The following is a 17,777-nucleotide window of genomic DNA, read 5'->3' as shown; positions in this document are numbered from 1 at the left end:
ATTTCTATGTATTTAATCAACTTAATAACCATTAATAATATGTATTGCCCATTAGTATATCTAATTTAAAATCTATTTACTTTTATACTATCTTATTTGAGTTTTAAAGGCTAGCTCACTGAAAAATGGTTGCTCACTGTTATTAAGATTCTTGGTGGTAAGTCATGAATTTAGAACAGATAATCAGAATAGGACAAGTTTAAAAATTTAAATAAAACAAAATCTACCTTAGTCCATTACCTTCTAGTTTATAGAAAAAGAATGGTAGCAAAAACAAACAAAATTTTCAGTGTTCATATTTAATTTTCTTACCACAGTTGAACTATGAAGTTAGAGGTATTCCCTTCATTCTGTTGTATGCCTAAGTTGACATATCTAAAAATCTTTCTCAGCATCAAACTTGAGACTTTACTACAGCTCCCATTTGATGAACTGCAAATTCCTTGACCCAAAGGGCCTGGTTTGTTTTATTCCCAATTGTATTTGGTGCACAAAGGGTGATGTGAAATTTTAAACACAGAGCACAAGGAAGATCTCACTGAGAAGGTTACTGTAAACTTAAGCCTAATGACTGTGTGGGGTGGAAGGAACTAAGCTTTCCTCAGTGAATACAGTATACCTGCTGGGTTTGGGAACCCCACACAATGTAAACCATAGGGAAAAACAGTTAAGAGCTACAAGTTGCTAATGGAAGCCAGCATTCGTGGGCTTGCATTTACTATGGTAAGGAGTCTTAGGCTGAGTTTTAAAGGATTTACAAAATTGATTTTTTGAGAATAAATCTGAGCAGTGATGTGGTCTAATTGACAGTATTGAAGTATCCCTTTAGTAACTATTCTGAGAATATAACTGGGTGGGACAAAGAGAGGAGAGAGTAGAGAAGGGATCCTGGCAAAAACTCAGTGAGGTGATCCCAGGGCTGGAAGAAGGAGGGCAAAATGAAGGAGGTGAGATCAGGCTCTCTCTTGTCCAGAGTGTGTTAACAAGACTAATATACAGGAGCAGTAAAAATAAGGAAATTAAAGAGGGTGTGTAGTGAAGGATGGGGCACCTGGCAAAGCAAAGAAATCATTTAACAAGATGGAAAAGATTCTATGGGAAAATTATTCTCATCACATAAATTACAGATTGCATCTAGTTTATGATAGTTTGACTGATAATGACTTGACCTAGAATATTTTGAATATGATGATGCAAAACCAGAAATTTGTTGATAAAAACCACCCTACAGATTTGAACTTCAGCATTTCCTTAGTCTAACATGTATTATAAGAATGATCCAACATGTAGTATAAAGTGCTGAGTAGTGGTAGTAGTAAGCTACGTATCACTATCAGCCATGGCATCACAAGAGTAATCAACCTATACTTCACCATGCACTTTATTGCAATCAGTGTTTGATCACTGTGTTTTGTATTCATACAAATCCCACCACATCTTCAAAATGCTCACCTCTGTCTCCTGGTCATATGTAATCTTTCCATTTTACAGTATTCAATATATCATATGACAGTCTCTATATCACTCTAAAATAGGCTTTGTATAGGTTATTTTGTGCAGCTCAGCATAATATATGTGTACTAAGAACATTTAAACTAAATGATGCTGAGTTTAAAAATTTAGTATGTTCCATGTATTGAATCCACTTTTGACTTAAGGCATTTGACCTCACAGTGACAGCATTGGGATTTAATTATAACACAAATCAATGAATGTCTGTACTTATGTCACATCACTGGCTAAATCTATTAGTCTAGAAATGAAGACTGAAATCTAGGAATTGTTAACTGATGTTTAAAACCATAAGAATACATGAGATCATCTAGGGAGAAAAGCAACGATTCAGCAAACTTTTGACACAAGTGAGGATGAGAGGGTACGCAGATGAGGACCAACCAGCAGAGGAAGCTAAGTGAATCCAGATGCTGAAGAGAGAAACTTATGAGTACTATAGGCAGGCCAAGTGAAGAAAGTGTTGCAAGAATATCGCCAACTCATTTTCTACCCATAACCTAGCTAACCGTATTATACTCTTCTAACATTTCTTTGTTAAACCCTCTCTGGCCAAGTAGGCTCAGATCCATCACCTTCCTCTACATCTCTAAACAAAAGGGTAGGCCTCAATAATCATAAGTATCACCACCATCACCAAGGCTTCAGTTCCTTACCCTTCTTCTCATGCCCATCTCCTCAAAGATGTAAAGCCTCAAGGGCCTGCAATTTCAAACATAATCACTGGAATTGGGTAACACATGGAATAAATGGGAAACAGGAACTTACATTTATAGAGAACCTGATGTACATTAGAAGTTTTGTCAACAACTTCATTATGATTATTTTACTAAGACCCTCAAAATGTGTGTATATGGGGAGGATGACAAAAAACAAATGTTGTTAACAGTAGGGAGAATTCATCAGACCAAACCAATAGACAGAACTCAAACAGACAGATAAGAACACAGGCAAGCAGGCAGGTAGGCAGGCAGATAGACAGACACAGACAAGGGCAGTTCAGTGCTCAGGTAGACTCCTACGGTGAAAACAGATGCCAACATTCCATGTCAGCAGGTTCAAGATATCCTGACAATTCTTCTTTTCTTTCTCAAATTGTCAAATTATCTAACATAATATCCCCCCTTTTACATGGATTTACTGTAGAGTTAAAAAGAGGGCAACAAGTATCTATATAAATATATCTGTTCTAACTGGTTGCTGTAACTCTCATTGTGCGTGAATAAATTATTGTTCTGTTTCAAACAGAAGTATAACACAACCTTGCTAAAGCATTTCAATTCCAGATTCTAGTGATGACAAGGCCCAGTATTTCCTGTTCTTCTTTAATCATGAAAGTGCCAAACTCATGTTCCGAGATCAAAGTTGAGCTGACTGTTGGTAATCACTCGAGACTGCAATACAAGACGCATGTGAAGTAGTCTGTGTGAGTGATCGCTAACGGAAAGTATCGATTTCCATTTATTTTGTCTCTTGTTGACACACAATAGTGGTCACAGTCATGATCCTTTTAAAATGGATTGATGAAGGGCTGTTTAGAAATTAACTGAGGCCCCCTCCAAAATGATATTTTGCTGTTGCCTAAAGTTGGTTCATTTTTCAGAGTTTAATGTCTTGACTGGTTGAAATGTAGGATCCAAGAGCTTGACTAACACATCCCAGAATTAAATCTATCATTTGTCAATGAGGCCAATCTTGGTGAACTCAATAAGTTTGAAATGCTTTCACAAAAGAGGTCTTAAAATCCCTTGAAGACCAGAATCTTAACTGTGGTGAAACAGCAAAAGTAATTTCATTTGTATGTTGACAGCTAGACATAGATGCAGTCTTCTTCAAGGATACCTGTACCACTTTGTATAAATTATAATCCCCCCAAACAAAACAAAATCCATGCAGCAGGAAATTGCTTGCAGCATTGGCATAAGGTAGACAAATCCTCTGCCAGTTTTCAATTTCTAGAATGTGTTGAACATTCCTAGCTGTTTCACTCTTACTGATGTCATAGAGGTGAAAATTCACAAGCATGTAAATTCTCATTGCTAATTCATCTATTAGAATCAGAACTGAGATAATAAGCTTTATATGTGTTTTTATTTGCTACATCCAGCTGAAATACAAATTTTCCTCACACCTGCCATGGCGACAGACTTTCTTTGCTGAACTATGTGCCACTTTGTAGACTTCTAACAGGTTCCACATTTGTCACTCTTATGGTATCAGGAATCATCTATGCAAAATGCAAAGTATTCCACTGCCATCAGTTTCTAGAAAGGTAGTAATGGCTAAAGTGCTTAGAGACTCATTCTACACGTGTACTCTGAAACACTGTAAAGAGCACCCTAGTGGCATTCTCATTCTTATAACTGGTAAAGAAGACCTCTAACTGTGTGCCACTGCATGGTGCACCCCACATTGTAAAAAAAGAACTCTGGTAAATGTAGGAATTCTAAGTTAAGATTTGTGTTCCCCCATTGTCATTACAGCTAAAATTTTAATGGCATATGATTTTTTTAATTATTCATTTTACATACCAATTACAATTCTCCCTCCCTCTCTTCCTCCTACTGCCTACCACCTCCTGCCCACCTACTCTCATCCCCATCTACTCCTCAAATAGAGCAAGGGCTCCCATGGGGAGTCAAAAAGACATATCAATTTGAGGCAGGACCCAGCCACTCCCCATTGCATCAAGATTGAGCAAGGAATCCCACCATATGGAATGGGCTCAAAAAAGCCAACTCATGCACCAGGGACAGATCCTGGTCTCACTCACTTCCAGGGACCCCACAAACTTACCAAGCCACATAACTTTCTCCCACATGCAGAGGGCCTAGTTTGGTCTCATGCAGACTCCCCAGCTGTCCAGATCCAGAGTTCATGAGTATAGCTAAATTTTGGAAATCAGTATGTGTTCTGTGTTTCCCAGATTTATGTATTGCTTGTAAATACAGAGACATGTAGGCCATGCTATATGTGGCTGTGTGCTCAGATTCCAGTCCTAGCCTATTTTAAGCTTGTTGAACTTAGCCACAACCCTACTGAAATCTTCACCTCCAGTTGCTGTAGAACTATGTTGTATAAATGATGCAGTAATTTTAAATTTTTCATACCATTTCAAACATTTTATTTAATATCTTTGTCATTTTGCTTATATGCCATATCTAATTGAGATATCCTTCACAACTTTCCCAGAGAATTCCTTAATTTCTTAACAGAAATCTTACAACCTACCACCTCAATCTAGTATTTTTTCTAACTTTATATATTCCATTTTTTTCATAGAACACTACAAAAGACTTCATTCTAATCTCTTCCTCACTCTGATGCAACTATTTGTCTCTTCTTCCTCTACAAAAAATTATTATCTTGTTCTTTAATATATTATATACCACCAAAGATGTCCTCCATTGAACAGTTAAAATATGTATTCTTTCAAATTGTATTCAACTTATAAAGTAATTTCCCTTAAAATGTATCATCTGTCAATTCTTAAAGTTGCATTATAAGTAACATTATTTATATAATAGGAAAATTTTATGAAAATTTATGAATAAAACATTCAGTTATTGCCAAAGTCAATTGAAGTTCTAAGTATCAGTCCTTTAAAACATCCCATGTGTATTATAAAATAAGACTGGGGACCTATAATTTGATATGCTATGAAAACAAAGGATTAAATGTTGACATAATTCATATCACACTCTAACAAAAAATACCATGTTAACTATACAAGATTATATACTGTAGGGCTAGAGACATGACTCAGGGGATAAGAGTACCTACAGCTCTTCCAGACAATTCCAAGGTTCAATTCCCAGCACCCAAATCCTAACTAAGAAGTGTCTATAACTCCACTTTTAAAGGATCTTAGGACATCTTCTGGTCTCTGTGGGTACTGCACACATATGATACATAGACATACATACCGGCAAAAGATAGATTATATAAAAGTAAACAAAAACTTCAAAACATTAAAAGCAAGTATTATATATAAGGTGATTTATATGAAATTAATAACTTTAATATAAGTAACAGAGGTTTTATTATATTTAGTTCATAAACTAAACTCTATGTATTTTCCCCCCAAGGTATATTTTCTCAGAAAACTACCTATTTTTGAATTTTTATTCACTTAAATCACATATGGTAGGTCTTATATTCCTATAATTATTGATTATAATCCACAAGTAGAATCAGATCAGATATTGGCCCTGGTCAAGTTTTTGAGAGAAACAAGACACCAGGATTTCTAGTATCTTGCTTAAAAAAAGCAGAGATCTCCAGCCTCTAAATTAGTTGATATAGGACTTCTGGATACAAACTATAATATAGGTCAACCCTTGATAGTTCTTCTATGTTAAAAGATACCTCAAAGCCCACTCAGCCTTCTCTTCTACTGAAAACTCATGTTCTCTTCTCAGTCCTCTAATGTGCAAAATCCTTCATTCCAGAAATAATCAGATGTAGCCAACTTAGCCAGTTTTCAACTGTGAAAATTGTCAACTACCTAAACTCTTACTCAGACTGGTATATCCATTCCACTGTATTACAACATGATAACTCCTCCATACCACTAGGTTCTATATGTCATACTTACCTGTTGTTTTTCCAGAAATCAGTTTGACAGTACTTAACCTATGGATAGTTCTTTAGTGTTCAATGTATCCAATTCCAGCTTCCACTAACCCAGTCCCATTTACCCTGTTCATGAGGTTACCGGAAAGCATTTATTTGTCTAATTGAAAGCAGGGAGACTAGAGGGAAATCTATTGAGAAACTTTGATTTTAGGCTTTATGTTGACAATGGAAAAAGAAAGAAGCAGTGACTTGAATCATTCAAAAGGATGTGGCATGGATGACAGAGTTCCAGGCTAGAATTACTAGGGGAAAAATTCTGGAATAGAGTTAGCCGCTTGATTGCATGCTAGAACATTCCTGCTTTATGCTGTTTCTTACCTTAACTTCCACATGTGCCATCAATACTGCAAAATTAGTGAGGTGGTTACAGGAGCATGTAGTATGTGTCTTGTTTGTTGTCAGGAGTCGACAGCCTTGTGTTGACCAATAACCTGTCATTGTGCGCTTGGAATAGCTCCAAAATGAACAGTTAGGGTTGAAATTTTCTTCTGACTGCTATGGTAGAAAAAGATCAATAAAGGCAATAACTATTTTACGATCGAGCAAATGAAGTAGGCACTTTCTTTACCCACAGCACAACCACATGCTATGTTGTAATCCTTACAGAGGTGTGTTCAGTATTTTCATATTTAGTGACCCTCATCAATTTGAAACGAAATTGAATATCTGGCATTTGTTCTCTGTGATTAGAAGTGAGATTACTATTTTTCAAAACGGCTGATACCAAAATGATGTTACTAGCAATGCTTTAGAGATATATTGGTTTTTAAATTTCAAAGTAAAGAAGCCAACTGTTGGAAAACACTTCTAAGAGGATGATGTTTATACATCTTTATAACATTTACAACTTCCAGACTTGTACATGTACAAAAATACATCTTCAGACACAGAATTGACTGCTTATAATAGCATATGAAGTGCTGCTGTCCAGTTCAATTTAGTGCATCACAAGCTCTTTTAAGAACTGTGTGGTACATATTTAAGTATATAGTATTACATCTTGTATATTACATCTAGATGCAATAATGTTACTATGTAGAAAATTAATGTATCATTTCATATAGAGACATTTTGTTTTTTCTGGCATATTTATGAATATTTCTGAAAACAATCATGAATATACCTTTAATGATATACTATATGATATGTACATATAGTATATGGATATAAATGATATGTCAGATAATAGACAGATATTAAAAGAAAATTAACACATTTAATATGCATTCTATAACAAAAAATAATGTAGAAAATGAAACATGACATGTCATTTTCTTACCTTGATATGTTTAACAGTAAATACCACAGGATCAGCCAAGTAAACTTTATTACTGAACTCCTTATTTATTGCTGCTGTAATAACTGGGGAATTGACGATAACAGAGTGATTTGTGGACATGGCTTCGGTGCCCAACTTCATACTAGCATTCTCCGTAGACAAATAAGGACCCAAGTTGTTATACAGGACAAAGGCTACTCTAATCTCTCCTAAAATAAATACAAATGAGAATTAGAAATTTGAAGAAAATGATTAGTTTCTACACTTGACTAGAGATTGTAATTCTGACTACACAGTTATCAAAGCTGTATAATACGAACTCACAGACATAAAGTCAAACATTTATTTGCTTGGTACCAAAGGACCAAGTCACTGATGAGGAAAGGGGAGTTGAATTCTGTTAAGGTCATTATATATCACTTCTTCAAACACTGAATGTTAAGCACTGTATAATTGAAGCTGAATTCAAGGTGTTTCATAGACCTAGGCCCAGAATCCAGAATCATAAAGGTTCCAGAACAAAATACAACATAATCTCTTTATACTCTGAAAAAATAAAATAATGTATATAGCCTCAAAACACTATTCATAAAAGGGAAAACTGAACTTCATCAAATTAAAATTTTGAACTATTAAAATATATCATCAAGAAAACAAATATGCAAACTATAGACTAGGGAAAAATAGGATGAATATAAAGAACATGCATGCCAGTCAACAGTATGATGACAGAATATACCTTAAACTATGCAAAGATATTAATGGACACTTTAGGGAAGAATGCAACAAGGACCATTTTATGTATGGGAAGATGGTTGGAATTATTAGCAATTAAAGAAACAAAAAAATAAAAGTACATTTGTAGTACTATTTTATACAATGTTTATACAGCCTTGAACTTGGACTCTTATATCCTGCTGATGGGAATATAAAATATTTCAGTAACTTGGAAAGATTTTGACATTTTTTATAAAACTGCATACATAGTGATCCTTCCTGGATAAGTGAGAACATTTACCCAAAGAAAACAATTTTCATGAGGCTTTTTTATAGAATCTTTATTGATCACAGCCTCTCTCTTGAAAGAAATCAAATAGATGAATAAATATATCACATTAATAGAATATACTCTGTGTCACTACAGCACAAAATATTAGTGAATGGCAAATCATGACTGAATATCAAAGTGATTTTTTTGGATTACTTAATCCAAAAAGAAAATAGGTAACATTGAGTGATTCTGCATTTATGAAGTCTATGAATAGAGTGATAATAAAGATGTTTCATTAAGAAAAGAAAAGAGAAGCAAGGAGAAGTGAGAAACACCATGGAAATTTATAAATAGGAAACATTTAGTTTCTGATCGTTTTTGCTTTATGCTTTATTTTTAGAGGTAACCATAACTGTCAGGTTTCTTCAACTATTCAGTGTATGTAGTTCATTGTGTTGTAATTATATAGCAATGGGACTGTCTTTTTGTTATGTTTTTCCACACAAGGTTTCTCTGTGTAGCTTTGGCTGTCTGGGAACTCACTTTGTAGACCAGGCTGACCTCCAACTCACAGAGATTCCCGTGTCTCTGTCTCAATGCTGGGATTAAAAGTGTGCACCACTATTACTTAGTTTTCCATTTGGTGTTATACTTGTAGATCTTTGGAAATCTCACTAGTGTCAGCTCTCTCCTCAAAGAGACTACATTAATAGCCCCTACCTGATGATAAGGTTGATGACTAATGTCCTAGAACCTTCATCCACTGACTAATGGAAACAGAGACAGATACTCACAGATAAACACTGAACTGACCCCCTGGAATCCAGTGCCAGAAATGGAGGTCAGCGAAGGGTTCAAGACCGTGGTGTTGAAACCCACAGAGACACCTGACTGGACAAGGGGGAGCTCTTGAACCCCAGACTGATGGCTAAGAGGCCAACAGGGGACTGATCCAGACTCCATGAATGTAGTGTCACTGAGGAGGCCTCAGAAATCTCTGGGGCATTGGGTAGTAGATTAGTGTTCATCATGGCATACAAATGACCTTTGGGAGCCCATTCCACATGGAGGAATGCTCTCTTAGCCTGGACACATGGGGAAGGGCCTAGGTCCTGCCCTGGATGAAATGACAGACTCTGGAGATCCTCCCCCAAGGAGAGCCTCACCCTCCCTGGGGAATAATGTGGGGACTGGGCTGGGGGGTGGGGGGTGGGGGTGGGGCTTGTGGAGGGACAAGGGGGGTATTTGGGATTGACATTTGAAGAATGCAGAGAGAAAACTGGGTCTAATGAGAAGTGTGTGTGTGTGTGTGTGTGTGTGTGTGTGTGTGTGAGCGTGAGTGTGTAGGGGGACGGTGGTTTAAAGAATTGTGACTATGTCTCTCTTATACCTCAACTGTACTTACATATTTATGAAATTCCCTACTCTTAGGAATTTATACACAAATTTACAAAGGCTTGTTTTGGCAACTAGCCATGCAAACAAGTTCTATAGGCACTCCAGTCAAACACATCCAATCAGATGCAATGACAGGGGTCAGTGACCCCATGATGGGGAAGGTAGAGATGTCAGCAGCTGCAACAGCAGGGTTCCTGCACCCAGAGACATTCCAGACATTTTTATGCTACGTGACAGGATACCATTTCAGGGAATTCATTCTCTTTTCGATAATCTAACAAAGAGATCCTAGTGAGGACTCCATGAAGGAAGAAGGGGTTCTTAGCTCACCTATATCTCTGAAGACCCAGAATCCAATAAAAAACAATAGATTTTCACTAAAAACTTATCTGTTAGAGTAGAGAAACAAATTTTCTTCTAGGTTTATGATAAAATTTATTATGCTTGCTACACTTAGTATTATCCAGGCATATTTTTCTGGATATTAGTGATTTTTATTGTAACTGGCTCACAGTCAGCTAATGTCATTAAAATTCCACAAAATTCTTCAGTGGCATGCTGTCATTCCAGCTAGTTTTATCAGTTCACGCAGTTTCACATAATTGTTTCAAATTATCCACTCCAAAGGGACTTAATGGGATTTAAGAAGATAACATTGCATATCAAGGTAATCAATAAAATAAGCAAGCCACTTGATATGGCCAATATAGACATATTTATGTCTTCTTTAGCCTTCTCTCAGAAAGTTTACACAATTATTCAATATCATCTTTGTAAATTCATTTGTGTGCCGTGTCTTATTTACAGTATTATGGTTTACCAAGGAGAATGACATTAGACATGGCCCTTGTTCCTGAGGAATTTATTGCCTCGAAGGAGTAAGACAATAAGCAGGAAGGTAGTGAAAAAATAAAATGAAACCAAGAAAGAAAAAACTGCTATGAATCAGTATTGTCATAAGTATGTCTGAAGTGTGAGAGCTGAGAAACAGTGTTCCACCTTACAGAAGAATCTCCGTAAAGAACTAAGACTTAGTTTTTAAGAATCAAATGATGGTGACTTGTTCAATCATCATCAGAGAAGCTTCATCCCACAGCAGATGGGAACAAATACCTAGACCCACCTCTGCACAATATGCAGCGAGTGGAAGACCTCAGAACACTCTTTGGCCCTAAATGGAATGTCACCATCACATCCATCCCCTCTGGGTGCAGGGAACCCCACAGAAGAGGCTGAAAGAGTGTAAGAGCCAGAGAAGATAGAGGACACTTAGAGGTCCTCTCAATCAACATGAGCAAAGTTGATATGAACTCACAGTTTGAGGCAGCATGAACTGGGCCTACATTGGTCTACATTAGATGGGGTCCTAGAGATGAAAGGAATAGTGGACAAATCTCCATCCTTGTGCAGGAAGCCATCTCAAATTAATAACCACTTGCAAATGAAATTTTAGTTTTTCCCAAGGAAGTCTCACTGGTGAAATAAACTACTCTTAAGTGCAGACTGCACACCAAGCAATTAAATGGCCAACAGAAAATGAGCTCAACAGCATCACTGGATGTTCCTTGTCTCAGAATTTCATGTCAGAAGCTTTTTTTTTTTTTTTTGGTCATTAATTTTATCTAATTTTTAAACTTTTATTTATATATGCTTTCTCTTTTATATGTATATATGTTTTATTTATGTTTACACATGTTTTTTTACCCAACAGGACCTTTGCATATATATTATGGCTTCTGCTTTAGGGTTTCTATAGATTCCTGAGTGTGCAAATGAGTGGGTCTCTTGTGTCTTTTCATAGGCTCCTATCCTTCTGTTTGTTGTGTCCTCTTTTTATGTGTTATGTTTGGTTTATATTATCTGGTTTTATTTTATTTTATCTTATTATCCTTTAAAAGCCTATTTTGTTTTTTAAAGAGTAACATAAAGAGGGATAGATCTGGATTTGGAGGCACTGGGAAGAGTTCAATGAAGGGAACCCTTAATTAGATGACAGAGAGGCTGGCATGAACAGAAATGCCTGCCTCAGAAGCACATGTGCTTTGTATGATGGACATAATTAAAACATACTTAGCGTGGATCACAGGTCAGGCTGGTGGAAAAAATGTGAATTGGGGTGAATCGGACAGGATGCACAGACAGGCACTCTGTAGCCCTCCCTCAGCAATGTGGATTCATTCCAAGTGTTACTGGAGGTGAACTGGAGGGACTTCTGCCTGGGACAGACCCCTTCTCAGTGGGAATTACTGTTGAGGGAGAGCAAAAGTTGCTGACCCAGCTAGGAAGTGGACACAAGGGCCTGCTTTCATCGTCCACAATCTTACTGCCACCTCAAACATTTCCTTAGTCCAGTTGGTGGTACAGTAATGATTTATAGGTTAGCTCATAAATGATTTATAGCGCCTTGACAACATTATATTCTGATGACAGAAAATTGAAACAGTTGATAACATTAAGGGGAAGCTTTTGCAGAGCTATTTTCCTCTATATGAAGCACCAGTTCTGAATGGGTTGCCACAACCTCAGATCATCTCCGCATCACTTAAAGGCTCAAGGGTTTTCCTGCCTTTGTGAGAAATCAATTTTTTAAAATATTTGTGAAGCTACAAATATGCTTTTTCCATGCAGATACCTATATATTCTATTTGCTTTTCTTTAAGTGAATTGGATTGAGCCGTTCCTTAAGCTGACCTACATATCCTAGTCCATTCCCCTCAAAGTCCTTCTATAAGGGCTAACTATAAGTTAACTTTTCTATATGTTTTACAAAGGAAAAGTACACTTATGAAAGCCCAGAGAAAACACAAAAGCTTATACAACTTTGAACAATTACAAGGAAAAACCCCACCAAAATTTTCATCACATAAATTTGCAAACTCAATGTCAGCTACTACTGAAAGGGAGGGACTTGGCTGAATATTTGTGTTTGGGGGGTTCAGAATTTTCCTCATGTTCAAATTTCTGACAAGAAAGCAGTGATAGAATCTAACAGAGAATTTTACACAATGTGTCATTGTTATATTCGTGGTCCAGTAGGTATGAGGAAGAGGAAACTGCTGAGAAAGATGATGGCGCAGAGAAAGAAGGAGTAAAGAAATACTGCATGACGGATTTAAAACTCCAAACCACAAGGTAAGCAAACGGATAAAAATTCACCAGCATGTAGCACAAAAACAAACTCCAACTTACCATTCCGACCATTTTGCTTTAAAGTGTTTGCTGACAGCTGGATAGTACTGCCATGGCCCATGGTTTCTGGGAATTTCAGATCTTCTAGGTTTCCTTCTGTGCTCAACCTTGCAACTTCTAATTCTGTACATAACATAGAGGTGTCAGTGTCCTGTGAGAAATCTGGCAAAGCTACAAGAATTTCCTTAACCACTAAACTTTTTCTGTAGTCAGAGCTTCAGAGTTCTTGGTGATTTCTCGTGTTAAACTTGTTCAATTTGTATGAAAGTGTGTGGTTAGTGTTTTCATTTTATTTACAAAATGAGTAAAGATGTGCAAAAACCACACAGAAATTTCAAATGTACAATAACCAAGCCTAATACTTAAAATTCAAATCCATGCCTTTATAATTTGTCTTTCCTTTTAAGTTAATTTTCAAAATGTTATCCATATTCCATGAATTGTGTAAAAATCCTTTTGTACCCCAGAGACGTGCTGTCACATCAGTATTGATCTATCAACAAACCTAATAAAATTTGAAACAGCTAAACCACAATAAAAACAGATTTATACTTATAGGAAGGGATAATACAATTTCCAAACATTAACATAATCACTCAAATGATTTGTTTATTATGCGACATAACTCAAGACAGGTAACCCTCACATTAGGGGGTCAAAAGGGTAAACAGTATAAAATCTACAGAAATACATACCTACATAAAAATTCTACCTAAGGAGGTTAACATGCATGAATTCTGATCTTGTTAAACTGAAAGCTATTTGAGAAATAGAATAACATCTATCCCATCTATCCACCAAACCAAAGCATCGCTCATGACTAGGACACCAGTTTTCTGTTTGTTTGGTTTTTGTTTTCCTTTTCCTGCTATTCGAGTGTCTCTAGACCTTCTATCCTAACAAAGGTCACTTACGAATATTGTCTGTATTTTCCCTGACAATGTCAGTCTTCAAAAGGTTATCAGCTAACACGAAAGCACTCTCCTCCACAGTGTCAAGCAACATGGTGGCTGCACGAAGTTGATCACTTGTAGTCAGGTCTCTCCAGGCATTCAAAGCTTGCGGCTGAAGGAGGTTGTTAACTGTCTCGACCATTGCCTGTGAGGGGATGAACAGAATGGCAGAAGTCTCTAGTGTACCCGTATACCTGTCAGAAATCCAGGTGTACATGTTGCCCAGCAAGCAAGGAGCAGTAGTTTATGTAAGAAGACTATTGTCCCAGCCTCCCCTGTGACAAGCTACAGCAGAAGCATTCATTATTTTTCTATGAATCCCTCACTGAGACTTCACAAGCTGTAGTTGTCTTCTTTTGAAGGGCAACAAATAGAGTCATACTTGCTTCTTAGAATCTACATCAGAAGCTTCAGTAAGTCTATTATCACATAATGAAATTCATTTTGCTGAGCAACTAGTGGCACGTAATTTAAACCAACATGTTTGCATCCTCTACAGAAAGTGGTTTTGGTCTGTCCATCTACATAGACCTGATACTGACCACAGAAGAGAGTGAAAAGATGTTTGTAGTCTATAGTTCAGGGACTCAGGGAGCAAACACTTATTTTCTTTTTCTTCTTCCTCTACCCCCAGTCAGCTACAAATATGTCAGAATGGGGAAGGTATCAAAGCATTCATACTGTCAGTTACTCTGAGTACGCTGTGTGGTGTGAAACCTTAACACTGTTTACCATTCACGAAGACAGTAAACAGTTGGACATCACTACCTATGGCCCTGAGGTGTTTCTGTTTTCTTTACATAGTCAGCAGTATGTACATCCACACATAGAGACAAGGCACAGCTTTCTCATTGTTGCATCCAGAGGAATAATCTCTGTAGCTACCAGTTATATATTCCCTGTGGTTTCCATTATGTGGTAGTTTACAAAGAGAAAACAGTTCTTCCAGGAAGGTCTTGGGTTTCATTCAAACAGAGAAAACAGAAAAATAGAAATATACAACACCTGCAGCTTGAAAATGATCATCCCTGAACCCATTCATTATTAAATATGCCTCCAATGCAGATGACACCGTGAAGAAAGAGTCAACAGACACAGTCTCTAGGCGCCACATGGGTGTTTTAAAGCAGGATACACATTACTGACACACTGGCAAAGGGATTGGGTGAGATGGGAGACAGACTCCACACTGCCGTGGTTTCTTCTGACTGGTGTTTTCATAGTAACCAAGTCACAACTGTTAAACATTCATCTCCATAATGAAACACCTTGGCTGCCAATTAACACCAGCTTCAAAAATTAATTTGCCTCTTGGTAAAGTTTTTTTTCTTGATGTTTTCCAAGCTATCCCAACTTCTGGCTAACACAACATCATTAGATTTTTAAGTAAGATAATGTTACGACTTTTGTAGTTTGCATCATTAAACACACACACACACACACACACACACACACACACACACACTTCACAAACCACCAAAATGACTTTATTTGTGAATTTAAAGACTGATTGCATTTACTTTGTGCATTTAGCTCTGCAATTCATTCTAGGTTTGAAGTATGATCTAATAGTTGCACAAAAGCATTTCCAGACCACAACAGCAATAACTTTTAGGAATCTTCTCAAGGCAAACAGAGAAGATGTACCTTCTGAGTGCAAGGAACATTCATTCTAAGATTAGATGGTCCCCAGAATTCATTACCAATGCTCTGGAAGATCCCTCAAGCCACTGAAAGTGTTCCTTGCCTTGAATATGGTGTGGCCATTTTATCTGTTAATGATCTTAGTAATTAGGAAATAATCGGATGTTGATTATTTTAATCTTAACTCAAGGGATGGCTGTTGAGTATACTTCAGTATTTCCATTCTCCCCTTTGTTGTTAAAATAGTTATTTAATTTTAAAATTGCTAAATGGTAAAAAAGTCACCCACAACGCACTCCAACAATCTTTTAAATATGTTCCAAATTGAGTGATGAAGCAAAGAGAGTGAATAGACTAGTATAGAGGAGTATAGAGAAGCAAAGAAAGTGAATAGATTAGTATAGAGGAGTCAGTAATCAATACTTCCACTTCCCAACAATGAAAGGCCAGGAACAGATGGGTTCACTAGTGAATTCAACCAGACATTTAAAGAATTAATATCAATTCTTCTCAAGCTGCTCCAAAAAGTTCAAGAGGAGGGAACGCTTCCAAATACATTTTATGAGTGAGCATTACTATTCTGTCACAAAAGCCTGACACAAGCACCACAGACAATAAAACTACCAGTCACATCCCCGATGAATGGGGATGCATAATTCTTCAACAAAAGGCCAGCAAACCAAACTCAATAGCACATTAGGAGAACCATATATTATGGCCAAATGTAATTTATTTCTGAGATGAAAAGATAGTTCAACACATAAAATAAATTGATGTGATGTACTCCCTTAGCAGAATAGAGGATAATGCCACCTGATTATCTCAATAGTTGAAGAAAAAGCATTTAACACAATTCAGCACTTTTCATGATTAAAAGTCACTGGCAAACCAAGAATAGAAGGAAATTATCTCAACATAACACAGATCATATATGAAAAGCCCTCTGATAATATTACATGCAACACTATAAATTTGGAATACTGTTTTTATTAAGATCAAGCCTAAAGCAAAGATATAGGCTGTTCTAACTAACATAAATATTTGAGACCATAGTCAGAACAATTAGACAAGAAAAGGGAAATAAATACTATCTAAATTGGAAGAGGTGAAAGTATATCTTATTACAGATTATAAGAATATATAGGAGTTCAAGAGACTCTCTATAGTATATGACTTGATTGATGCCTTCAGGAGCAAGAGAGTAGTAGTCCATGAAAACATGGAGGAGAAAGTGCAGGAAGGTTTGAGCTTATGGACTCCTTTCTGGCTGGTGAAAGAGAACAGTGATGTCGACTGTAGCAAATACTGGTTACATTTTCTACAAGCGATGAACTACTTGTTGCCACCACCTAAGCAAAAGTCAATTAAATAGCCACAATTCACTCCTGATAAAAATTATACTTGATTTTCCTAAAATATTTATTATTTTATCATAAATGTTAACATCTAATCACAGGTTGATTTTTTAATTGTCTTTTTAATTTAAATTAGAAACAATCTTATTTTACATATCAGTGCCAGTTCCCTCTCCCTCCCATCCTCCCATGTCCCCCACCCCCATTCCCACCCCCTTTCTGCTCCCCAGGGAGGGTGAGGCCTTCCATGGGGAATATTCAAAGTCTGTCATATCATTTGCAGCAGAGCCTAGGCCATCTCCCATGTGTCTAGGCTGAGAGAGTATTCCTCTATGTGGTGTGGGTTCCCAAAGTTCATTCGTACTCTAGGGATAAGTACTGCTCTAATACCAGGTTGATTATACTTCTTAGTTGCCATAGAATTAAGCTTATATGTACTTAAACCACAAATTAAATGATAAATAATCATTAACTTTCATTAAATTTAGAGCAGATTCTTGTGCTTCAAAGTTGCAAAATCAGTACTGACTGTATCATATAGAACCTTCTATTCTCACCATTTTACAGGACTTTTTATTCACAGTATTCAGTGCTCAAAGGGGAAATTACATAATTGTATTATAAAAACCTTAATAATAAACACTGACCTTGCCATAAACCAAATATTAATTAATTTGTATTTTTACAAGTATTTTAACTTAATGGATGATGAGCATTAGAAGATTTTATTCTATTCTGCCACTAAATTTCAATGGACCTGAGGATAAAGTATATTTTCTATCAAGTTAATAAAATAAAACTACTCATGAAGGTAAGTC

The 17,777-nt window shown here is 36.6% G+C and overlaps 1 protein-coding gene across 26 annotated transcripts in view; it reads right to left on the bottom strand.

Moving 5' to 3' along the window:
- Positions 1-17,777, bottom strand: part of Adgrl3 (adhesion G protein-coupled receptor L3) — a 748,011-nt gene that overhangs the window by 132,621 nt on the left and 597,613 nt on the right. For all 26 annotated transcript variants that reach the window (XM_013112013.3, XM_013112010.3, XM_013112019.3 and 23 more), the window contains 4 exons: positions 13,922-14,105; positions 13,008-13,130; positions 7,430-7,638; positions 6,469-6,645 (listed from right to left, as the gene is read on the bottom strand). In XM_013112013.3, the coding sequence (XP_012967467.1) occupies positions 6,469-6,645; positions 7,430-7,638; positions 13,008-13,130; positions 13,922-14,105 (693 nt within the window). The remainder of the gene's footprint in view (positions 1-6,468; positions 6,646-7,429; positions 7,639-13,007; positions 13,131-13,921; positions 14,106-17,777) is intronic.

The sequence above is a fragment of the Mesocricetus auratus genome, unplaced genomic scaffold (genome assembly GCF_017639785.1).
Source record: "Mesocricetus auratus isolate SY011 unplaced genomic scaffold, BCM_Maur_2.0 Super-Scaffold_100006, whole genome shotgun sequence".
NCBI lineage: Eukaryota > Metazoa > Chordata > Mammalia > Rodentia > Cricetidae > Mesocricetus > Mesocricetus auratus.
This window is presented reverse-complemented; position numbering and strand designations above follow the sequence as displayed.